The sequence below is a fragment of the Barbus barbus genome (genome assembly GCF_936440315.1).
Source record: "Barbus barbus genome assembly, chromosome: 4".
Taxonomy (NCBI): domain Eukaryota; kingdom Metazoa; phylum Chordata; class Actinopteri; order Cypriniformes; family Cyprinidae; genus Barbus; species Barbus barbus.
The window spans coordinates 21,929,090-21,948,860 of record NC_136732.1 but is presented as its reverse complement, the minus strand read 5'-3'; the positions used below and the strand labels follow the sequence as shown (position 1 = coordinate 21,948,860).

The 19,771-nt window shown below is 38.5% G+C and overlaps 1 protein-coding gene across 1 annotated transcript in view; it reads right to left on the bottom strand.

The window, feature by feature from the left end:
• The window catches only part of LOC306869044 (vascular cell adhesion protein 1-like), a 709,597-nt gene extending 702,408 nt beyond the window's left edge, over window positions 1-7,189 (bottom strand). The window contains exons 1-4 of the mRNA XM_079415615.1: window positions 7,039-7,189; window positions 3,334-3,606; window positions 2,899-3,228; window positions 2,413-2,640 (exon numbers count right to left, since the gene is read on the bottom strand). Coding sequence (XP_079271741.1) covers window positions 2,413-2,640; window positions 2,899-3,228; window positions 3,334-3,606; window positions 7,039-7,102 — 895 coding nt within the window. The 5' untranslated portion in view covers window positions 7,103-7,189. The remainder of the gene's footprint in view (window positions 1-2,412; window positions 2,641-2,898; window positions 3,229-3,333; window positions 3,607-7,038) is intronic.
• Window positions 7,190-19,771: the final 12,582 nt, after the last annotated feature.

The window sequence follows — 19,771 nt, the reverse complement described above, 5'->3', positions numbered from 1 at the left end:
CACTCACTCACAGAGGTTTTGGCAGACTGAAGTCGCACAGGTCACTGTGTTAAACACACAAAAGAGACACAGAGAAGACTTCATTTACAAAACGTAAGGAATAGAATTGAAGTGTTTCCCTATAAAGTACTTATTACTTCCATGGGTGTGATACACACCACAGTAACTTAGAAAGATTCATGGGTCCCACTTTATATAGGTGGCCTTAACTACAATGTACTTATACTTAAATTAATCATTTGGTACAATGCCTTACATGTTTTTACGTTGAACTTATATTTTTAAATAATACCTGTATGCAAGTAAATCTATAATTAATTTCTGTAATTACATTTATAATTACACTGTTGACCTCTTACCTATACCACCAAACCTGTCCCTAACCTTACCCGTATCCCACCTCATGCAGCAAAAGTGTTTTGCAATACAATATGAGCAGAATAACTACAGTGTACGTATTGTTTTATGTAAGTAGTACATAGTAGTTGAGGTCACCTAATATAAAGTGGGACCGATTCTTGGCATTCATGTAGCTATCCAGATGCTAGTAATTTGTTCAGGTTCTTAATATTGACACTTTATAAAGTAAACTAGGCTTATTTTTAGGCTCGGGTGTTAAGGGTGGTTGTTTACTGACCCAAGTCAAAAGAGCCCAACAACAAGTATTGTGTTAAATGGCAAATTCACACTCTGGTTGAAGGCTTTGTTTGTGATTAACACATTCTTCTAAACGTATAACACTGAGTCATTTTGAAGCGCCACCCTATCACAGTTTCCACTGATACTCATCAGGCACATTTCCCCTAACAAACTGAAACTGAGCAAAATGAGAAAACAATTAGAAGGAAATCCAAGCCAAAGAACATTTATTTTGCTGCTGTTCAACCTCTCAAAATACATTTTCTTGTGTTTTCCAAAACATCCGATAGGGCTGCCGCTAGCCAAAAGGATGTACATGGGGAAAAAAGGTTTTGGAGGAGGGGGCCGAGATAAATGAGACGTCCCCCTTGGTAGTTGACGCCCTGTGCAGTATGAGTGCTCATTTTGTGCTCAGCTCACATTCACACTGAATACAAATAATTTTAAAAGCTGCTCTGCGCAATGAATATATATGCTAAATAACTTCTAAATGCTGTGTTACAGGTTGACAAACCATATACTAGATTACTAATGCAATATTGTAATATTTTCAAACTTGCAACTTTATATAGGCTACCCTCATATTAATTGGGAGACAAAATGGAATATTTGTTCTGTAAAATGAATTTTCATACAGCAGTGAGGATAAACTTAGGAGAACAGTAAAGTAAAAAATCCAAATGAACATTTGTGAAAATACACTTTCCAGTTATTGCCAGATGTTAATTTCATGCTAACATCTAAAGGCAGGAATTTATTTCTAAATAAAAGTGATGTGTTGTAGTGGTCCCCACTAACTGCATGACTGATGAACCACTACAAGTCAACACATTTTTATGAATTGCCAGCAGAGTAGAAAGAAAGAAAATACAATACTGTAAATAATTATATTTGTTGTGTGACTATTAATTAAATGACAATAATCAATGCAACCGACAACTGGAAAAAAGTAAGAACAGTCCAGAATGTGGGACGAATACCTGTGGAAGAAAAGCAGTGTTAATGATGTAAACCACTCAAGTGTTTTCAATGCTGAATCCTTGTCTACAGATACACTCTTTAAAAATACAGGTTCCAAGAGAGGGGTTTCCCGATGGTGCCATAGAAGAACTATTCTTGGTTCCCCAAAAGTTCTTAAAACTGAAAATTAACTGATTTTATGATGAATATTTAAAAAATCTTAAGAAACCTTTTCCAGAAAGAACCTTTAGTGGAATGGAAAGATTTCATGGATGTTAAAGATTCTTTGTGAAACCAAATATGCCAAGAACCTTTATTTTTAAGAGGGTATAAAAGAGTGACTCTGGTTTTACACACAGAAATCATACACAATGTATTAAATAAGAAACACCCAAACCATCATTTAGAAAAAAAAAAAAAACATAAATATGCACAAAGTATTCAAGTACACTCTAAAAATACTGGGTAAAATATGGACGAACCCAGCGGTTGGGTTACTGCCCAGAAGGTTGGGTTAAACATTTAACCCAACTGTTGATCGAAAACAACCCAGCATGTGTTCTGTCCAGTATTTACCCAGCACTGGGTTGTATTTAACCCAGCATTTTTAGAGTGTAATCAGATAATGTCTCAAATGTGCACTCATTATTAATGAGAGCAGAATAATACACACATTAAAAAAAAAAGAATACATAATGCAAATTTTAAATATCTAAATTAGCATTCATGAAATCTTATTCAAATTTAAACAAAATAATAATTTTGGGTTTAAAAATTAAATCAGATGATATCATATTTTCATTCATAACGCACCTGTAGATTTGACGATGAACACTTTGCTGTCTCTTCCCAGAGCGTTTGTGGCGGTGCACGTGTAGTTTCCTGGACTGAGTGTGGAGGAGTTGAGCACCGAGGAGCTGATCTTCTCTTCCAGATGATCCCATGTGTATGTAGGAGCCGGGTTTGCCTTCACTCTACAATCTAGTGTAGCCTGATCCTTTTTTATGATGGTCTCTGTTGAATTGGAGTGTAGTGGTTCATCTGAGGAGGACAGAGATACATTTCTCAGCACAACAGCATCATGATGAGCAGCTGTTATTAACAGATCACTAAAAATACTGCACAACTGAAACCTTTTTATCTGTGTTCATTCAATTCATATCTAATATTTGATCAAATAATTTCAATTGACATGGAGATCTGCGTGTGATGAAATAGGACAGTTGCACATCCTTCACTAAAAGGCCATTCAGAAATATCAACTGAAATATATGGGTAGCTTAGCAATAATAAACTTACAGTGTACTTCAACATTAAGAGGATTTGATGAATTTGTAGGATGAGGTTGAGGTCCGTCTGCTCCCAGATCCAGCTCTGCTTCACACCAGTATTGAGCTCCATCATCAGCTCTGTCTGGACGGATCAGGAGTGTGACAGTTTCAGTCACTGGAGTCTCACTAGTGTCAGTGAAGGTGGCTTGATCCAGCAGAGTCTGTCCTTTGTACCATTTGACAGTGAGATACTGAACAGGAGCCACATTGTGAACGTCACACTGGAGCTCATACTGCTTTCCCTCCATCATTGGTCCTCTGTGAGCCACAGTGCTGATGGACACACGGTCTGGAGTCTCTGTGGAGGAAGACTTACACACTCTGAAATCTGCTGTGATGAATTACATTTATTAGATATTTCTGAGAATGAAAAGAAAAAAATATCAGTAACAGAGAAACTCACTGTAAACAGTGACTGGGAGCTCTACAAGACACTGATCCTCATCGCCTATTTTATAGTTTATGTAGCAGAATGGCTTTATGTCCCATTCTGTCAGTTCTGACACTCTCCATGTGATCAGATTCTGGTTTGTGGTCTTGGGCACTGCTCCCTCACTGGCTTCCCATCCCATCCCTTGATGCAGGACTGAAGTGTTACAGGTAACTGCAACAGAATCGCCGTACCTCACAACAACTCTCTGTGGGCTGAACTGAAGAGGACATTCAGCTTGTGTACCTGTTAAACACATTGAGAAGGATTTTTACTAAACAAAACTCACAAATCTCACAGCTTTCAAACATTTAATCATATTTTCTAATATGTTAATACACAACATCATAAGGTATCTTTTTTCACTACACTTTTATCTATGTAGAATATTTATAACGTTGGTTTTGTTTTTGGTTTAGGTGTTCATGTCTTTTATTTTGATATTTTGCCTTGTTTCATGTTCCTGTCTTGTGTTTCCCCTTATCCTCATGGTATCCTGCCTAGTGTATACGCCATATCGTAATTACCGTAATTCCAAGCTGACAACACGTAATGTTCAACTCGGTGCTGTTCACCATAGATATGTATAGATTCCCCATTCGACCGCTTCAGTCTTTGCTATGTGGGTAAAACTAGTAGACATTAAAAAAAAAAAAACAATTCGGGAACATTGTTAAGCTATCAGAAATCGATAACTTAAAAGTCTGGTGGCTCAGCAATTTCCGACCTTTTGACATTCAGTTTATACCCTATGTAGCATAGGAACAGAATTAGTCAAATGGAGACGACATAATACTTTTGAGATGTAAGACTTTTTGGATTTACACATTAGATAGCCCCCAGGGGATAAAATGAAGATTTCGATATTCGTTGATTTATCAATTGTGAGTATAATAATTTTATATAATATATTTTTTATTACCTTGTGTGAACAATATTAACCCTTTCAAACGTGAGTTTAATATATTCTAGCTGAGCCCCCAGGGTGAGTACTTTTAGGCGTTTTATAGGTATAAAAAAGGTTATTATACCGCGGCATCCCTCGTGTGAAGCTCTCTTAGTGTGAAGACCAAAGAGTGTAAAGACCATCGACTCTACCGTGTGACTCCACCGGGCAGGGACACCGGCAAAGGATATAAGTATCGCTTTTTATTTTTTTTTCCTTTATATGTTTACTATTGAAATGTTGTTGTATGCATTTGTCAATTTTATTTCATTTCTGTATTTTCTTAAATGGGTGCGTATAGAGTATTAACAGAGTGTTAACTTTTAGTTTTAGTTACTTTTTCTTATTTGTAAGTCGCTTTTGATATAAAAGTGTCTGCTAAATGACTAAAAGTAAAAAGTAAAGAGTGTAAAGACCATCAACTCTACCGTGCAACTCCACCGGGCTAGGACACCGGCAAAGGATATAAGTATCGCTTTTTATTTTATTTTTTTTCCTTTATATGTTTACTATTGAAATGTTGTTGTATGCATTTGTCAATTTTATTTAATTTCTGTATTTTCTTAAATGGGTGCGTAGAGTATTAACAGAGTGTTAACTTTTAGTTTTAGTAACTTTTTCTTATTTGTAAGTCGCTTTGGATAAAAGCGTCTGCTAAATGACTAAAAGTAGGCGACCGACACTTTAGAATGTTTAGCCTTGTTGTTTCCATGGCGACGCGTCATGCTTGTCATGTGATGCACCGTAGCCACAATAGCGCTGTATGACACGTGGATCGTTTTTAATTCGTTTTTCCTCTCTTTATTATTAATATTCACAAACATACTCACTATATTATGAAACATCTGATATTCCTATTCTGAAATATGTGCAAGTAAATGTATTTGGTAGTTTAAACACTTTTATAATGACCGTGTTAGTTGATCTATACCGGGTGGTGACGGGCGCCGCCATGTTAGTTCGCGCTGAATCCCAACTGTGGGATTTAAAACACCAAATTCATCCTCTACTACCGAAACACGTTAAAGCAAGTCTCTGGTAAACTGGGAGAAGAGCAGAGTAAACTTTATAGTTACCTACACAATCTGTAAATGATATCAATAAAACATGTCATCAGATTATATTTGTAAGGATCATTATTGTTGCTTCCATAGACATCAGCGTGTATTTTACAAATTATAAATGTATGGTTTTGCTAGTACTTGTGTATTTAAATGTCTGAAACCTAAAATAAGCATTATATGGCTGAAAACACTGAATAGTTGGGATAATATGACAAGCGCTCGCACGTGTGATCTGGCTCCGCACCAGCCAATGCGCTGTTACGATCCTTGGCATCGTTGTTTTCGTATGTTTTGTTTTGTGTATGTGAGTGTGTATGTGTGCAGGGATTGGCTCTTCATTAAGAAACGTGACTGGTGGAGCCTGAAGCGGGTGACTGTAAAAGGGCGGCGCTACCAACACCTGGAGAGCTCACTTTGGCGTTTGCTGTCGTGGCGTGAAGAGCTCCGGATTCCACCTCCATCAACAGATCACCAACGGCTTCGTGGTTATTGATTGTGTTTCGATTCGTGATTTACGGGGAAGTCGTGGCCTAATGGTTAGAGAGTCGGACTCGTAATCCAAAGGTTGTGGGTTCGAGTCTCGGGCCGGCAGGGATTGTAGGTGGGGGGAGTGAATGTCCAGCGCTCTCTCCACCCTCAATACCACGACTGAGGTGCCCTTGAGCAAGGCACCGAACCCCCAACTGCTCCCCGGGCGCCGCAGCATAAATGGCTGCCCACTGCTCCGGGTGTGTGTTCACGGTGTGTGTGTGTGTTCACTGCTGTGTGTGTGCACGTTGGATGGGTTAAATGCAGAGCACGAATTCCGAGTATGGGTCACCATACTTGGCAGTATGCCACTTATTCTGTTTATCCTACGAAAATTCATTAGAGCGTATAGAGGTCTGCTATTTATTTTGATCTGATTTATTCGGTGTGTTTTTGTTTAGGGAGTTAGGGAAGTTCATCTGTATTTTCTTTTCTCTGTAATTAGGTCATTTATATTTTTATTTTATTTAGTTCTTTTGTTTGTTATTTTTGGCCTTGGGCCTCTCTGAAGCTAATGCTCTTTATATTTCCTATATTCTTCTTTAATAAATCATTTAAACTTATGTGTTGTTTTGGTGATCTGTTGGCTGGCGTCGGAATCCTGTTGACATCACTTGTTCGCGTCTCACCCTATTAATATGGGCCGTAACAGCACGAAAGCAGATTTGAATTCAGCAATTGATGATGTGACGCACTGAACGTTCTAATCACACCGTATGATCATCATAAGCTCCAGGGACCAGCGGCCAAGACTGATCACACCGGTGTGTTTTGCATTTTTGGAGCCTATGGTGTGACGACTTCTATTATTATTATTATTATCATCATCATCTCTGTCGAGTACACAATTTTGAACAGTTTGTGTCGTTGATGTGTGTGCTTTGGTTCTGTTTTTGCTTAATAGCTTGAGAAAAATGTTTTGGTTGCTGTAGAAGCCTGTCTATTGTCAGTATCATCATATGCAAGAAAAACAAACATGTCAACTGAACAGAAATTAATTTTGCACCTCAACCACTGGTCCTAAGATAACTAATAATGTTAAAATAATTTCATCTCCAAATAAAGTAATAGCTATATTAGGATCATTTCAGATAAACAGATGTTTGCACTTCAAGCATTGAACAAATAAAACATACAAACCTGTGAGACTCACAAGCTGTGAAACTGCAGAGAGATAAACAAATCCAAAGAAATGTTGAAGCATATTCAATGTGCTCAAGAAAAAGCAATTGAACAGAAAATATTGCAAGTGAGACCAAACTTTATGTCTGTAACTCTTAATGGTCTGTGAGTGAATAGCTGTACCTCGAGCACACGATAATGAAACAAAAAAAAAAAAAAAAAAAAAGGAGAAGAAAAAAGAAACTCCACCCCAGAAAAAGAGATCTCATTTGACAGACTCCTGTCAATGGATGACAGCAAAAAAGAAACTAAATGAACTCTAATAACCTGAATTTTTGTGATGAATTGATGATATCCTGACAAGATAACCACAAAATCTTACAAAAACAGCAATTATGAATTTTGCATAAATTCTTCTGTCCAGAAGCTGATCACTTGTTTCAGTGTAGAATAAGTTCATAAAGTGTCACATTGGTAAAACATTGAAAAGTGAACTAGTTTATTTGGGGTTTTCTAGGTGTTCCGGGTGGTTCTTCAGCTTTAGAATCACTATAGAATTGTTGAATGTTAAATTGTTGAATTGTTAAATGAGAAGCTGCACCCTAGTTGTCACAGTTTCCACAGAAACTCACAAAGGACATTTCCAAAGGACATTTTTGGCACTTGCTATATGAGGCGGCCCAGAGCGCCATTTCATCAGAATCAACGACTGAAGTGACAGCCATCGATTCGCGTGCTGCTATAGCACGGCCAGTTACGCAACGCTCGTTCCCTTATCTCAGGGAGCCGAGGTGTAGTGAGTAACTGGAGCATTCCCAATCGAAAGGTATCTCCCGTTGCGTCGTCATTTTTATTGACGACTGCTAATGGGGAATGCATCCAGTAGCGCCGTGCTATAAGCAGAAGCAGAACTAAGCCTGCTCCGGGAGCTCAGCTCAGGCATGCTCAGAGTGGGCCTTGTGAGTCTGAGCTATAAAGAGACCCGAAAGGGATCTGGGGTCTGCTTGTCACAAGTCTCCCGAAAAGAGAAAAGTAACATTAAGCAGATAGCACCCATGCCTGCAGGGAAGGGATGTCCAAACTGTAGAATCTGATAAAGGTTGACAGCGACGACCAGTCGGCGGCCACACAAATCTCCCCAATAGAGACTCCGTTAGACCAGGCCCAGGAGGAGGCCATTCCTCTTGTGGAGTGGGCCTTCACACCTTTAGGGCACTGTACGCATGCTAAGGTATAGGCTAGGGCGATACCCTCTACTATCCAATGGGATAGCCTTTGCTTTGTGACCAACAGCCCCTTAGAGTGGCCTCCAAAGCACACAAAGAGCTGTTCGGACTGTCTAAATGACTTAGAACGCTCAAAGTACACTCGCATTGACAACATATCCGCACCTTGGTTCAATTTGCCCGGCACATGAACCGCTCGTAATGAGAGGAATTCTTTCTGTGCCCAAAGCAGGAGACGTCAAGTCATTCTATGAAGGGGACGTGACCTGAGGCCGCCTTGGTGGTTGATGTAGGCTACCACTGTTGTGTTGTCCGACCGGACTAGGACATGATGTCCTTTTAAAGCTGGCAGGAAGGTCTTCAGGGCCAGACAAACAGCCATAATTTCGAGGCAGTTGATATGCAGGCGTCGCTCGTGGGTCGTCCAGGAGCTGTACACCGGATTATCCTCGTGCAGACCGCCCCAGCCTGAGCTGGAAGCGTCTGTCGTGACCACCTTCCTCCTGGAGGTCGTCCCCAACTGAACGCCTGACTGAAACAGGTGATAAGTTGTCCAAAGGGCCACAGCCTTGAGGCAGCGGTGGGTCACATTGACGTGAGCGCGGCCCAGGTGCCAGGTGTGGGACAGAAAGCGGGCTTTTAGCCAATATTGGAGGGGCCTCATATGCAGCAGGCCCAGAGGAATGACTGAGGAGGCAGCGGCCATGAGGCCGAGCATCCTCTGAAAAGCTTTGAGGGGATGCGAGGTCCCCAGTTTGAAAGATCGCTGGATAGTCAGGGAGCGTTCCAGCGTAATCCAAGCCAGCATTTGCACAAAGTCTATGATTGTTCCCAGAAAGGATGCTCATTGTCTGGGAAACAGAAAACTCTTGGATGAGTTTATTTTCAACCCTAAGCACTCTGGTTGAGCAACAACGACCTGTGAGCGATCAATTGCAATTCTGAGTCGGCTAGCACCAGCCAGTCGTCGAGGTAGTTCAATATGCGGATTCCCATCTGCCTCAGAGGGGAAAGAGCCGCGTGTACGCACTTCGTAAAAGTGCGGGGGGCCAGGGACAGTCCAAACGGGAGGACTGCATACTGATAGGCCATTCCCTCGAACACGAATCTCAAGAATGGTCTGTGACTGGGTGCTATTTGGATGTGAAAGTTAACAGTTTTGGTCTGTTTTGGTTTCGTTTTCCCTGTGTTTGTTCCTTAGTTTCCTTATTTGGACATTTTCTTGTCCTTGTTTAGTTTGATTATTCCATTCAGCTGTGTTTGTTTGATTAATTATCTAGTTTCATCCTGTGTATTTAAGTTCCTGTCTGTTCAGTTAGTTTTCGTCTGGTCTACTTTTTACAACCCCTGTGTTCCTGTCTGTCTCAGCCTTGCCTTGTCTTGCCCTTTTGTATTAATTAAAGACTGTAATTTTGAGTTACATCCTCGTCTCCGTGTTCCTCGTTCCTCCCCGCTGTGTGCACCGTGACACTGTAAGACCTTCATTCATCTTCAGAACACAAATTAAGATATTTTTGATGCATTCCGAGAGCTCTCTGACCCTCCCATAGACAGCAAGGATCCTTAAACGATCAAGGACCAGGAACGTAGCAAGGAGATCATAAAAATATCCATGTGACATCAGTGTTTCACAGACAAAACTAGAACAATCAGTAACCAGTTCTCAACTCCACAGGACCTCCAATCAGCCACATCCACTGCTCTAACTCCCATCTTCTCCTTCTGTCCCCTCACCGAGGCAGAAGTATCCAAACTTCTCCTCTCCAGCCATCCTACAACTGATCAAAAAACCTACATTAAACGCTTCTCTTTTAGATAACTACAGACCTGTCTCTCTCCTTCCATTCGTAGGGAAAACACTCGAACGAGTTGTCTTCAAGCAGCTCTCATGGTTTCTTTCACAGTACAACAAACTGGATGCTAAACAGTCAGGTTTCAGGAGTGGCCATTCAACAGAGACTGCTCTACTCTCAGTCACTGAAGCCCTGCGAACTCCAAAGGCTGATTCCAAATCGTCAGTCCTCATTCTGCTGGATCTTTCTGCTGCTTTTGATACTGTCAATCATCAGATTCTCCTGTCTACCCTCTCATCACTGGGCATCACTGGGATTCCACTTCGCTGGTTTGAACAGGATTTCTACAGCATGACTTCACGATTCAGTTAGGCTCATCAATGATTACCCCATCAACTTCGGTCAGAAATCTTGGTGTAATCTTTGATGACCAGCTGACCTTCAAAGAGCACATTGCAAAGACTGCTCGATCCTGCAGGTTTGCACTACATAACATCAGAAAGATCAGGCCCTTTCTGACAGAGCATGCTGCGCAACTTCTTGTCCAGGCCCTTATTGTTTCTAGACTGGACTACTGCAATGCTCTTCTGGCTGGTCTGCCATCAAACACAATCAAACCTCTACAAATGATTCAGAATGCGGCGGCACGACTGATCTTCAACGAGCCCAAAAGAGCGCATGTTACACCTCTTTTCATCTCCTTGCACTGGCTACCAGTGGCAGCTCGCATCAAGTTCAAGACACTGATGATTGCGTACAGAACTACCACAGGCTCAGCACCCTCCTACTTCCATTCACTATTACGAAACTACATCCCCTCCAGAAGTCTGAGATCTGCTAGTGAGCGACGCCTTGTGGTACCATCACAGAGAGGCTCAAAATCACTCTCCAGAACATTCTCGTTCACCATTCCTGGCTGGTGGAATAATCTTCCCACCCCTATCCGGAACGCCGGATCCCTGGCAATCTTCAAGCAACAACTGAAAACTCATCTCTTTCGGCAGTACTTGACTTCATCCTAAACTCAAAAAAAAAAAAAAACTCTTTCCCTCTATCTTTCTCTCCGCTTACTAGCTTGTACTTATTTGAACAATGATTGAGACTTGGTGTTACGAGCACTTCCTCTGTCTGATTGCCTCTTCAAGATTAATCTCTTTTTGTATTCCCCAATTGTAAGTCGCTTTGGATAAAAGCGTCTGCCAAATGACTAAATGTAAATGTTTCAACCGTCATTTAATGAAGCTACGAGAATACTTTTTGTACTTTTCGTCTCCTCCGCGTCACCCTATAGCCAATTTGGAGAGTATCACATAACAACGTATGTACACGGATACTTTGTTTATGTTGTTCAGATAAAATCCGGTAAAGTTTACATCGGAACATTCATTCACGGATATGTGCTACGCTGCCTGCAGCATCTTCACACACAGACAAAACTTACTAGACAAGTGTGACATAATATACCCGTCAATAAATACAATTTAAATTCATGTCTCGCACACTTTAATGTTCTTTGAATGGAACATATACGCTCGCTTCCAACTGGAATCATGGTGAAATTTACTGTGATGTCCACTTTGCAAGGCACTTACTGTCGAATAAAACAAACGTCTGAAGTGATAATAGAAACGTACGAAAAATGCAGAGGACTGTAATTGAGAACCACTTAAATTCATGATCAGCTGGCTGAGATCAAGCTATATTGTGTTTATTTTATCTGGCAGATATATCAGTGCCATCTAGTTATTAAAAATTGCAAAAGAGAAATCAGTTTGGTCCTGTGTGTGATATGATAGAAGGCGGCCATATGATTTCAATGAGTCTGTATGTGTCGTGTCCTGGACACACAACTGTCGAATGATCATTGAATGAATATTGAAAATTAATATTAATCCATTCATTCTAAGCAAATGCAAGCAGCTCTTAAAAATATTAATGCAAATACAGCCATTTTTTTCCTCTGGTGATTTGTATCTTATGTCATTGTAGCGTGTCTTAAAACATGGTGGCGACTACCCAAAACGCAGCGCGCAGTGATGTAGATTCCCATTCTCTATAGCAGGGTTTCTCAGATCTTTCCCTGGAGGGCCAATCTGCTGCAGAGTTTAGCTCCAACCCTGATCAAACTCACCTACCTGTGATTTTCTAATGATCTTGAAGACTCTGATTAGCATACTCAGGTGTGTTTGATTAGGGTTAGAGCTAAACTCTGCAGGAGTGGGCCAGATTTGAGGATGCCTGCTCTATAGGGTGACTCAGAAGAGACGAATTGTTGGATGAAGTCGTTATTTTTGTTTTCTTTGCGCAAAAAAAAAAAAAAATCTTGTAGCTTCGTAAAATTACGGTTGAAACCGTGATGTCACATGGATTATTTTAACGATCTCCTTGCTATATGTTTTTGGACCTTAATCGTGTCAGGATCCATGCTGTCTATGGGACGGTCAGAGACAGAGGTGTAAAGTATTGGAGTAAATGTAACTAATTACTGTACTTGAGTATATTTTCAGATACTTTGTAGTTGTACTGAGTATCAAAGATATTAGCAACTTTTACTCTCTACTTCACTACAATTCTGAATGCGAATCTGTACTCTTTACTCCACTACATTTGCAATGAGTGTTGCAGTTACACATTACATTTTGTATGGAACGTAGCTTTTCCGCAGCAGTTTATTTCTGCTACAAGAGATATCGCCAACGACAGGGCACTGAAAGTACTATATCTTGTGCATGTTGCCCTCACTCACCCAAATTAGTCATCAAGGCTACTTTACGTGAATGTGAGCTCCTTAGCAAGTAGTTGTGAATCACAGGCGTTTTATATGACTGCAGCTGCCAATGAGGCCGAAACCAGCACATCCAGTGCAAGAAGACTTAGACTTTTATTTTAATTTTATTTAGTGCAATTTTGAGGCGTTCAGTTTTATTTTGGTTTTAGAAAATAAATGTGATTGCTCTCCTCACAAATAAGCTCTTTCTTGTTTGTTACATATTCTCTGTGCCTTGTCTTAGACTTTTAGGTCACTTCTTGTCTCCCGTGGTGTTTGTAGTCAGGTTTTATCTTATCTTGTTCAGCTAGTTAGCCTCCTGTATATTTTATATATATATATATATATATAAATAAATAACGTTACAGCTTTTCCACAACGTTACAGTTTTTGACTGGCATGTCTCTTTAACTAACTTAGTGCATCTTTGTGCCTATATTTAGTATAAGTAAAATACTTAAGTACTGTTAAAATCAGATACTCTAAGACTGTAACAGCCCGGTTGAAGAATAAAGGATTTAACTCGTGCACTGATGTTGTACTGTCTTCCTGACTGTGTTTATTGTCCTTATAGACTTAACAACACCGTAAGAGCTTGTTCTCCTTTCCAACCAGGTGCTAAACAAAGTCAAAAACAAAATACTGCAAAATTAAACAATAAGCAGTGACTAAATGACTAAATTCACTTGAAAGTGTCCTTAATCCTTAATCTAACTCCCTGATCCGTCTCCCGCGCGCTCTCTCTGTATTCGCGATTTCTCCGTGTAGTGAGCGGGCTCTGAGCACTTCCGTCAAGCCGCCTTTCACAATAAAAGTCTCTATAGGTTAAATAATTTAAAGAGTGGACAGTAACATCCCAAAATATAATAAACACATAACTAATATTAAGAAAGGACAGAATTACATAATGTAAGAATAGTATATACATCCTGGAAACTAATTATAATAACTGAGGGTTATTTACAAAGACTTTTACTCAAGTTGTTTTGTAATTGGTGACTGTAACTTGTAGTGGAGTAATTTTCATCTGTACTTTTATTCAAGTATGGTTTTCAGGTACTCTTTACACCTCTGGTCAGAGAGCTGTTCATCCAAAGATGAACGAAGGTCTTACAGGTTTGTAACGACATGAGGGTGAGTAATGACAGAATTTTCATTTTTGGGGTGAACTATCCCTTTAACTTGAGGACTAAATGGAATATTTATACTTTTAAAATATGTCACACAGCAGGGCCATTTAGTAAATATCAAATTAGTGAGGACAGAAGGGCATTAAACACAAGAATATAGTGACCGGTTACAGGACCTGTGACATACTGTACATTTTAACCTATAAGTTTGATGTTTACATTTACATTTAATCATTTATAATTTAGCGCTTTTATCCAAAGCGACTTACAAATGAGGACAGTGGAAGCAATCAAAATCAACAAAAGAGCAATGATATGCAAGTGCTATAACAAGTCATGTAGCAAGTTTATTATTATTATATAATAAAAAGAAAACAAATAGATAGAATACAAAAATACCTTGTTAATTTTGTTGATGTTAATTTTAAAACAGTTGTGCATTAACTATCACATGTATTTATGACAGAAAATTACATAACAATATATTTAATGCAAGGATAATTACTGTAATGTTTGTCATGGTGTGATTTATGTCCAATAAAATTAATCACAATAACCCCTTAAAGGAACATTTATTAAAAAAATGAATGCATCTATCTATCTATCTATCTATCTATCTATCTATCTATCTATCTATCTATCTATCTATCTATCTATCTATCTATCTATCTATCTATCTATCTATCTATCTATCTATTGGTAAATATGATCAAAGATGGCTGTGAAAATTAATCTGCATTGTTAATCCTTTTGATCTTTCATTAAAAAAAATCACAAAAATCTATCCTTTCATTGGATAATAAGAATTTAAAATGGGGGAAAATCTCGTTATATAAGAAATTATGATTGCACTCACGAGAACAGTCTTCTTTTTCGTTTTTATGTCATTATGAAATAAATGTTTTTCTCAAATACACATTGGACCAAATTATTGGCACCCCTAGACATTCTTATGAGTAAAATATCTCTGAAGTATATTCCCATTCATATTCACAATTTTGAGCACTCCAGGGTGATTATGAACAGGAAATTATCCAGCCATGGCTTCCTGTTTCACAGAAATATAAATAGGGGGGAAACAAAGCCCAAATTCCATTAATCATCCATCACAATGAGAAACCCAAATAATATATTTCTGATGTGCAGCAAAAGATAATTGAGCTTCACAAATTAGTGAAGTGGCTTTAAGAAAATATCAATTTCCACCATCAGGGCAATAATTAAGAATTTCTTATCAACAGAAAATGTTACGAATCTGCCTGGAAGAGGACTTGTGTCTATATGAGGGGTGCCCAACCCTGTTCCTGGATATCTAACTTCCTGCAGAGTTCAGCTCCAACCCTGATCAAACTGAACCAACTAATTAGGATCTGAAGGAGCACTTGATTATTACAGACAGGTGTGTTTGATCAGGGTTGGAACTGAACTCTGCAGGAAGTTAGATCTCCAGGACCAGGGTTGGGCACCCCTGGTCTATATCGTCCTAATGCATGGTGAGAAGGAGAGTTTGAATAACTAAAGACTCTCCAAGGACCACAGCTGGAGAATTACAGAAAATAGTTGAGTCTTGGGTCAGAAAACCTTTAAAAAAATTGTCAAACAGCACCTACATCATCATCACATGTTGTTTGGGAGGGTTTCAAGAAGAATTCTCCTAGCTTATCCAAAAACAAACTCCAGCATATTCAGTCATCAGACACGACTGGAACATCAAATGGGACTGGCTTCTATGGTCAGATGAAACTAAAAAATGAGCTTTTCAGCAGCAAACACTCAAGATGGGTTTGGTGAACACACGGATAAAAAGCACCCCATGTGTACAATGAAATACACTGCTGTATTTTTGATGTTGTGGGTCTATATTTCTGCTGGAGGTCCTGGACATCTTGTTTAGACATATGGCATCATGAATTCTATCAAATACCAACAGATAAAAAAATCAACAAGTGATTGACTCTGTTAGAAATCTTATAATGGGCCATGTTTGGATCTTGAATGAATGATGAATGAATGATGCATTTATATAGCGCATTTATTGTGTATTGCCGTACACCCAAAGCGCTTTACAATCATGTGGGGGTCTCTCCTCAACCACCACCAGTGTGCAGCATCCACTTGGATGATGCGACGGCAGCCATAGTACAACGGCGCCAGTGCGCTCACCACACACCAGTTACAGGTGAAGAGGAGAGTGAGATCTTCCAACCGTCTGGGTCTGGAGTGATTCTGGATAAAGGAATGGTCTCTGATCTCTTGTCAGGTGTTCTCTAACCTCATCAGGCATTATAGGAGAAAACTCAGAGCTGTTAAACTGGCAAATGGAGGTTTCAAAAAGTACTGAATAAAAGGGTGCTGTTAATTGTGGCAAGTGTGTATTAGATAAAAACATTTATTTTATAATGATACCCCCCCCCCCCCCCCCCCCCCTCTTTAATTCTTATTCTCCAATGAAAGGTTAGATTTTTACTGTGTTTTTTTAAATAAAAGATCGAAAGGATTAACAATGCAGATGAATTTTCACAGCCTTCTTTGATCATATTTACCAAGGGTGCCGATATTTTTGGCCATGACTATATCTATCTATCTATCTATCTATACACACACACACACATATATATATATATATATATATATATATTATTTTTACACACACACACACACACACACACATGCATAAAAGTGTTGTAGTGGTTCTCTGATCGTGCATATCAAGCCATTGATTTACACTGACTTCACATGCATAATTGGAAACTGATTTTTATGCATTCCTTGGAGATTTTTTTTTTCTAATATAAAAATGTTTTCCTCAATTTCAGTTATTCAGAATGTACTCTTTTTAAAAATAAAATAAAATAAAATTAATTCAATGAATCTAAGTGTAAGACAAAAAAAGTGTCACACTTTGTCTGTGGTCAAAAAATAAAATAAATACATTTATGCATTTTTTTTCCAATTCAGTTCATTTTTACTTTATTTTTTAATGCACAATAACAACAAAGTCACAGATGGAAAAACTGAGTATAAACAGTAAAACATCACATCACAGATTGTAGGCCAGATCAAATAGAAACATTTTATGCTTAGATTTAAAAATAGGTAATGCAGGGGCATTTCTGATTTGAATTTGTAGGATGTTTCAAAGTTTAGGAGCGGCTACGGTGATAGACTAGACCTAGTTTTTAGACCAAGCTATAGCCTCTGAATAGCAGAACTAAGAACTCTCATTCGGTGGTGATCTGTCAACAGGTCAGAACCTTATGAAAAAGAAGTTTATTCAAGTGTGCTATTAGTATACTTCTTTTAAACTAAAAAATAATACTTTTTATGTACTTCTCAGAAATATACTTAAAATGACATTGTCAAATATAATGACATATATTTGAGCTATACTTGTGCTCCTCGAATCCGTGTTTTCATTGTTATATGATAGAGGGCGCTAGTACAAATCTTCTGTACAGACTTTCCAAAAAACACAAGTGAAAAAAGAAACAACAGATACTTCCACTTGTAATCTAACATAAAACAGCATCAAAACTGTGTAACATTATGGAAATGTCGACCAATGAAGAGGTAATAATGTCTGTCCAGCTTTGGAGTGTTGATTGACTCCATCTACGTTTTGATTATCATTCTGAATCCAATTCATAGTCTTTTTTAAGCTTTTTGTTCAAAATGTTGTTTTTTTTCTTTATTTCTTATGAAGCTTACCCACATTCAAGTATTTTAAAAAAAAGAATGCATGAAGCTAGAATAAAATGTTTTTATTTACAAGCAGATACCCTGTTCTTTCTTTGAATGTGTTGTATGTTCAGATATTAATATAACAAAATATATACAAATTAATACCTAATTAGGGACATAATAGTATACTTAAAGCATGATGTAAAGTTCACTTAAAGAAAACGTACGAGTATACTTGCAGTATAAAACTAACAAACTAGTAGTGTACTGAGACTATACTTCAAAGTGTACTAAAAATGCTACTACAAGTATTTAATTAGTAAACTATCAGTATAAGTTTTATATTTACATTTTATATAAGTTCTCTTTTAGTATAGTTGCAGTACAAGCTAAAAACATTGATGTAAACTAGTTGTGTACTCAGTTTACTACTGTTATACTTAAATGTATACTTTTATATACTAGAAAGTGGGCCAATTTAGTCCCAAGGAGTATTGAAATAGTAAACTTACAAGTATACTACTAGTACACTGATATTTGTATACCTACTACATGAAGTATACTTAAAATATACTTGAACTCTACTTAAGTATACTTAATAAAATAAACTTGAAGTGTACTACTTTTTAGTAAGGGGAGGTATGAAAGTGCTAAACCATTTAGTGACTTGAAACCAGTGAGTACTTTAAAATGTATTCTATAGCGAGGACCGTAGGATACTTATGCTTTGAGCCTATAGCCACATTTTGAATTATCTAGGTTCTGGAGGCAGGCTAGGGAAGAATGATTAATTCTTGGGGAAGTTGTGGCCTAATGGTTAGAGAGTCGGACTAGTAACCCAAAGGTCGCGGGTTCGAGTTTCAGGTCCGGCAGGAATTGTAGGTGGGGGGAGTGAATAACCAGTGCTGTCTCCAACCTCAATACCATGACTTAGGTGTCCTTAAGCAAGGCACCGAATCCCCAACTGCTCCCCGGGCGCTGCACCATAAATGGCTGCCCACTGCTCCGGGTGTGTGTTCACTGCTGTGTGTGTGTACTCTGGATGGGTTAAAATGCAGAGCACGAATTTCCGAGTATGGGTCACCATACTTGGCCGTATGTCACATTCACTTTTTTTTTTCACTTTAATTATAATTGCCACCTACAGAGAGATCTGTAGGAAATAATATGGAAGTAAAGTAGTAAATAATAGTGACAAGCTTTTTTAATATATGCTGAATAAAATCTATGTATCAAATAACTACAATGTTATACAAACACACAGAGAAATGAAGAAGTGAAACTATTAAACAGTGGAAAAGATTCACATCTAGCAACCCACCCACCTTTACACAAACAGAGAACGAGACATGAGTGGGAGTTTATGACTGCCTCTAGACGCCATATTGTATTTGACGTGGATGAAAATAAGGGATAGATTTGCAGTCCTGGCATATAAAGGTGTCTTTTTTTTTTTTTCTTTTTTTTACAATACACAAATTGTAAAACTGTTTATGGAACTTTTGTCTACAGAAACTTTTTTCAGGAAGAATTCTTATCAGCTGAACAATCGGTTGTTAAACAACAGTACAATCCATTGAATGCACTGTACTTCAGTCCCTCACAGCCTCATTTTCATTCCTGTCATAACTGGAATACTACCCTAAATAATAGCTACATGCTACATGCATAATATAACGTGATTTTGACCTGACATGAAGTCATGTTATTTTTTACACTCTTATTTTTCTGGGTTAAAAGTAATGACCCCCAACAGCCTATCAGTTAGGGTATAAGGGTATATGAGTATAAGGTCTAAAAAAACGTAACATTAAACTGTTCTGTACTTCAGGGACATTAATGTCACAACATTTCATTAAAAAAGGAGAGTCAAATGACAATAATCAATGCAACCAGCAAGTGGAAGAAAATAAGAACAGTCCAGAATGTGGGACGACTACCTGTGGAAGAAAAGCAGTGTTAATATGATACTTTTTTAAAGATAATTATTTTGACGTTATTCCGTGTCCACTGTAACGGCGCTGGCTCCCGTGCCCGAGCTGGAGTCGTGTTCGGTGGGGAACTGCTCACGGATTAGACCACCGCCCCCCGTTTCACTCATAGCCGAAATATACTGCTACTGCCTTCATAACCTGCCCCAAAACAAACAGTAAA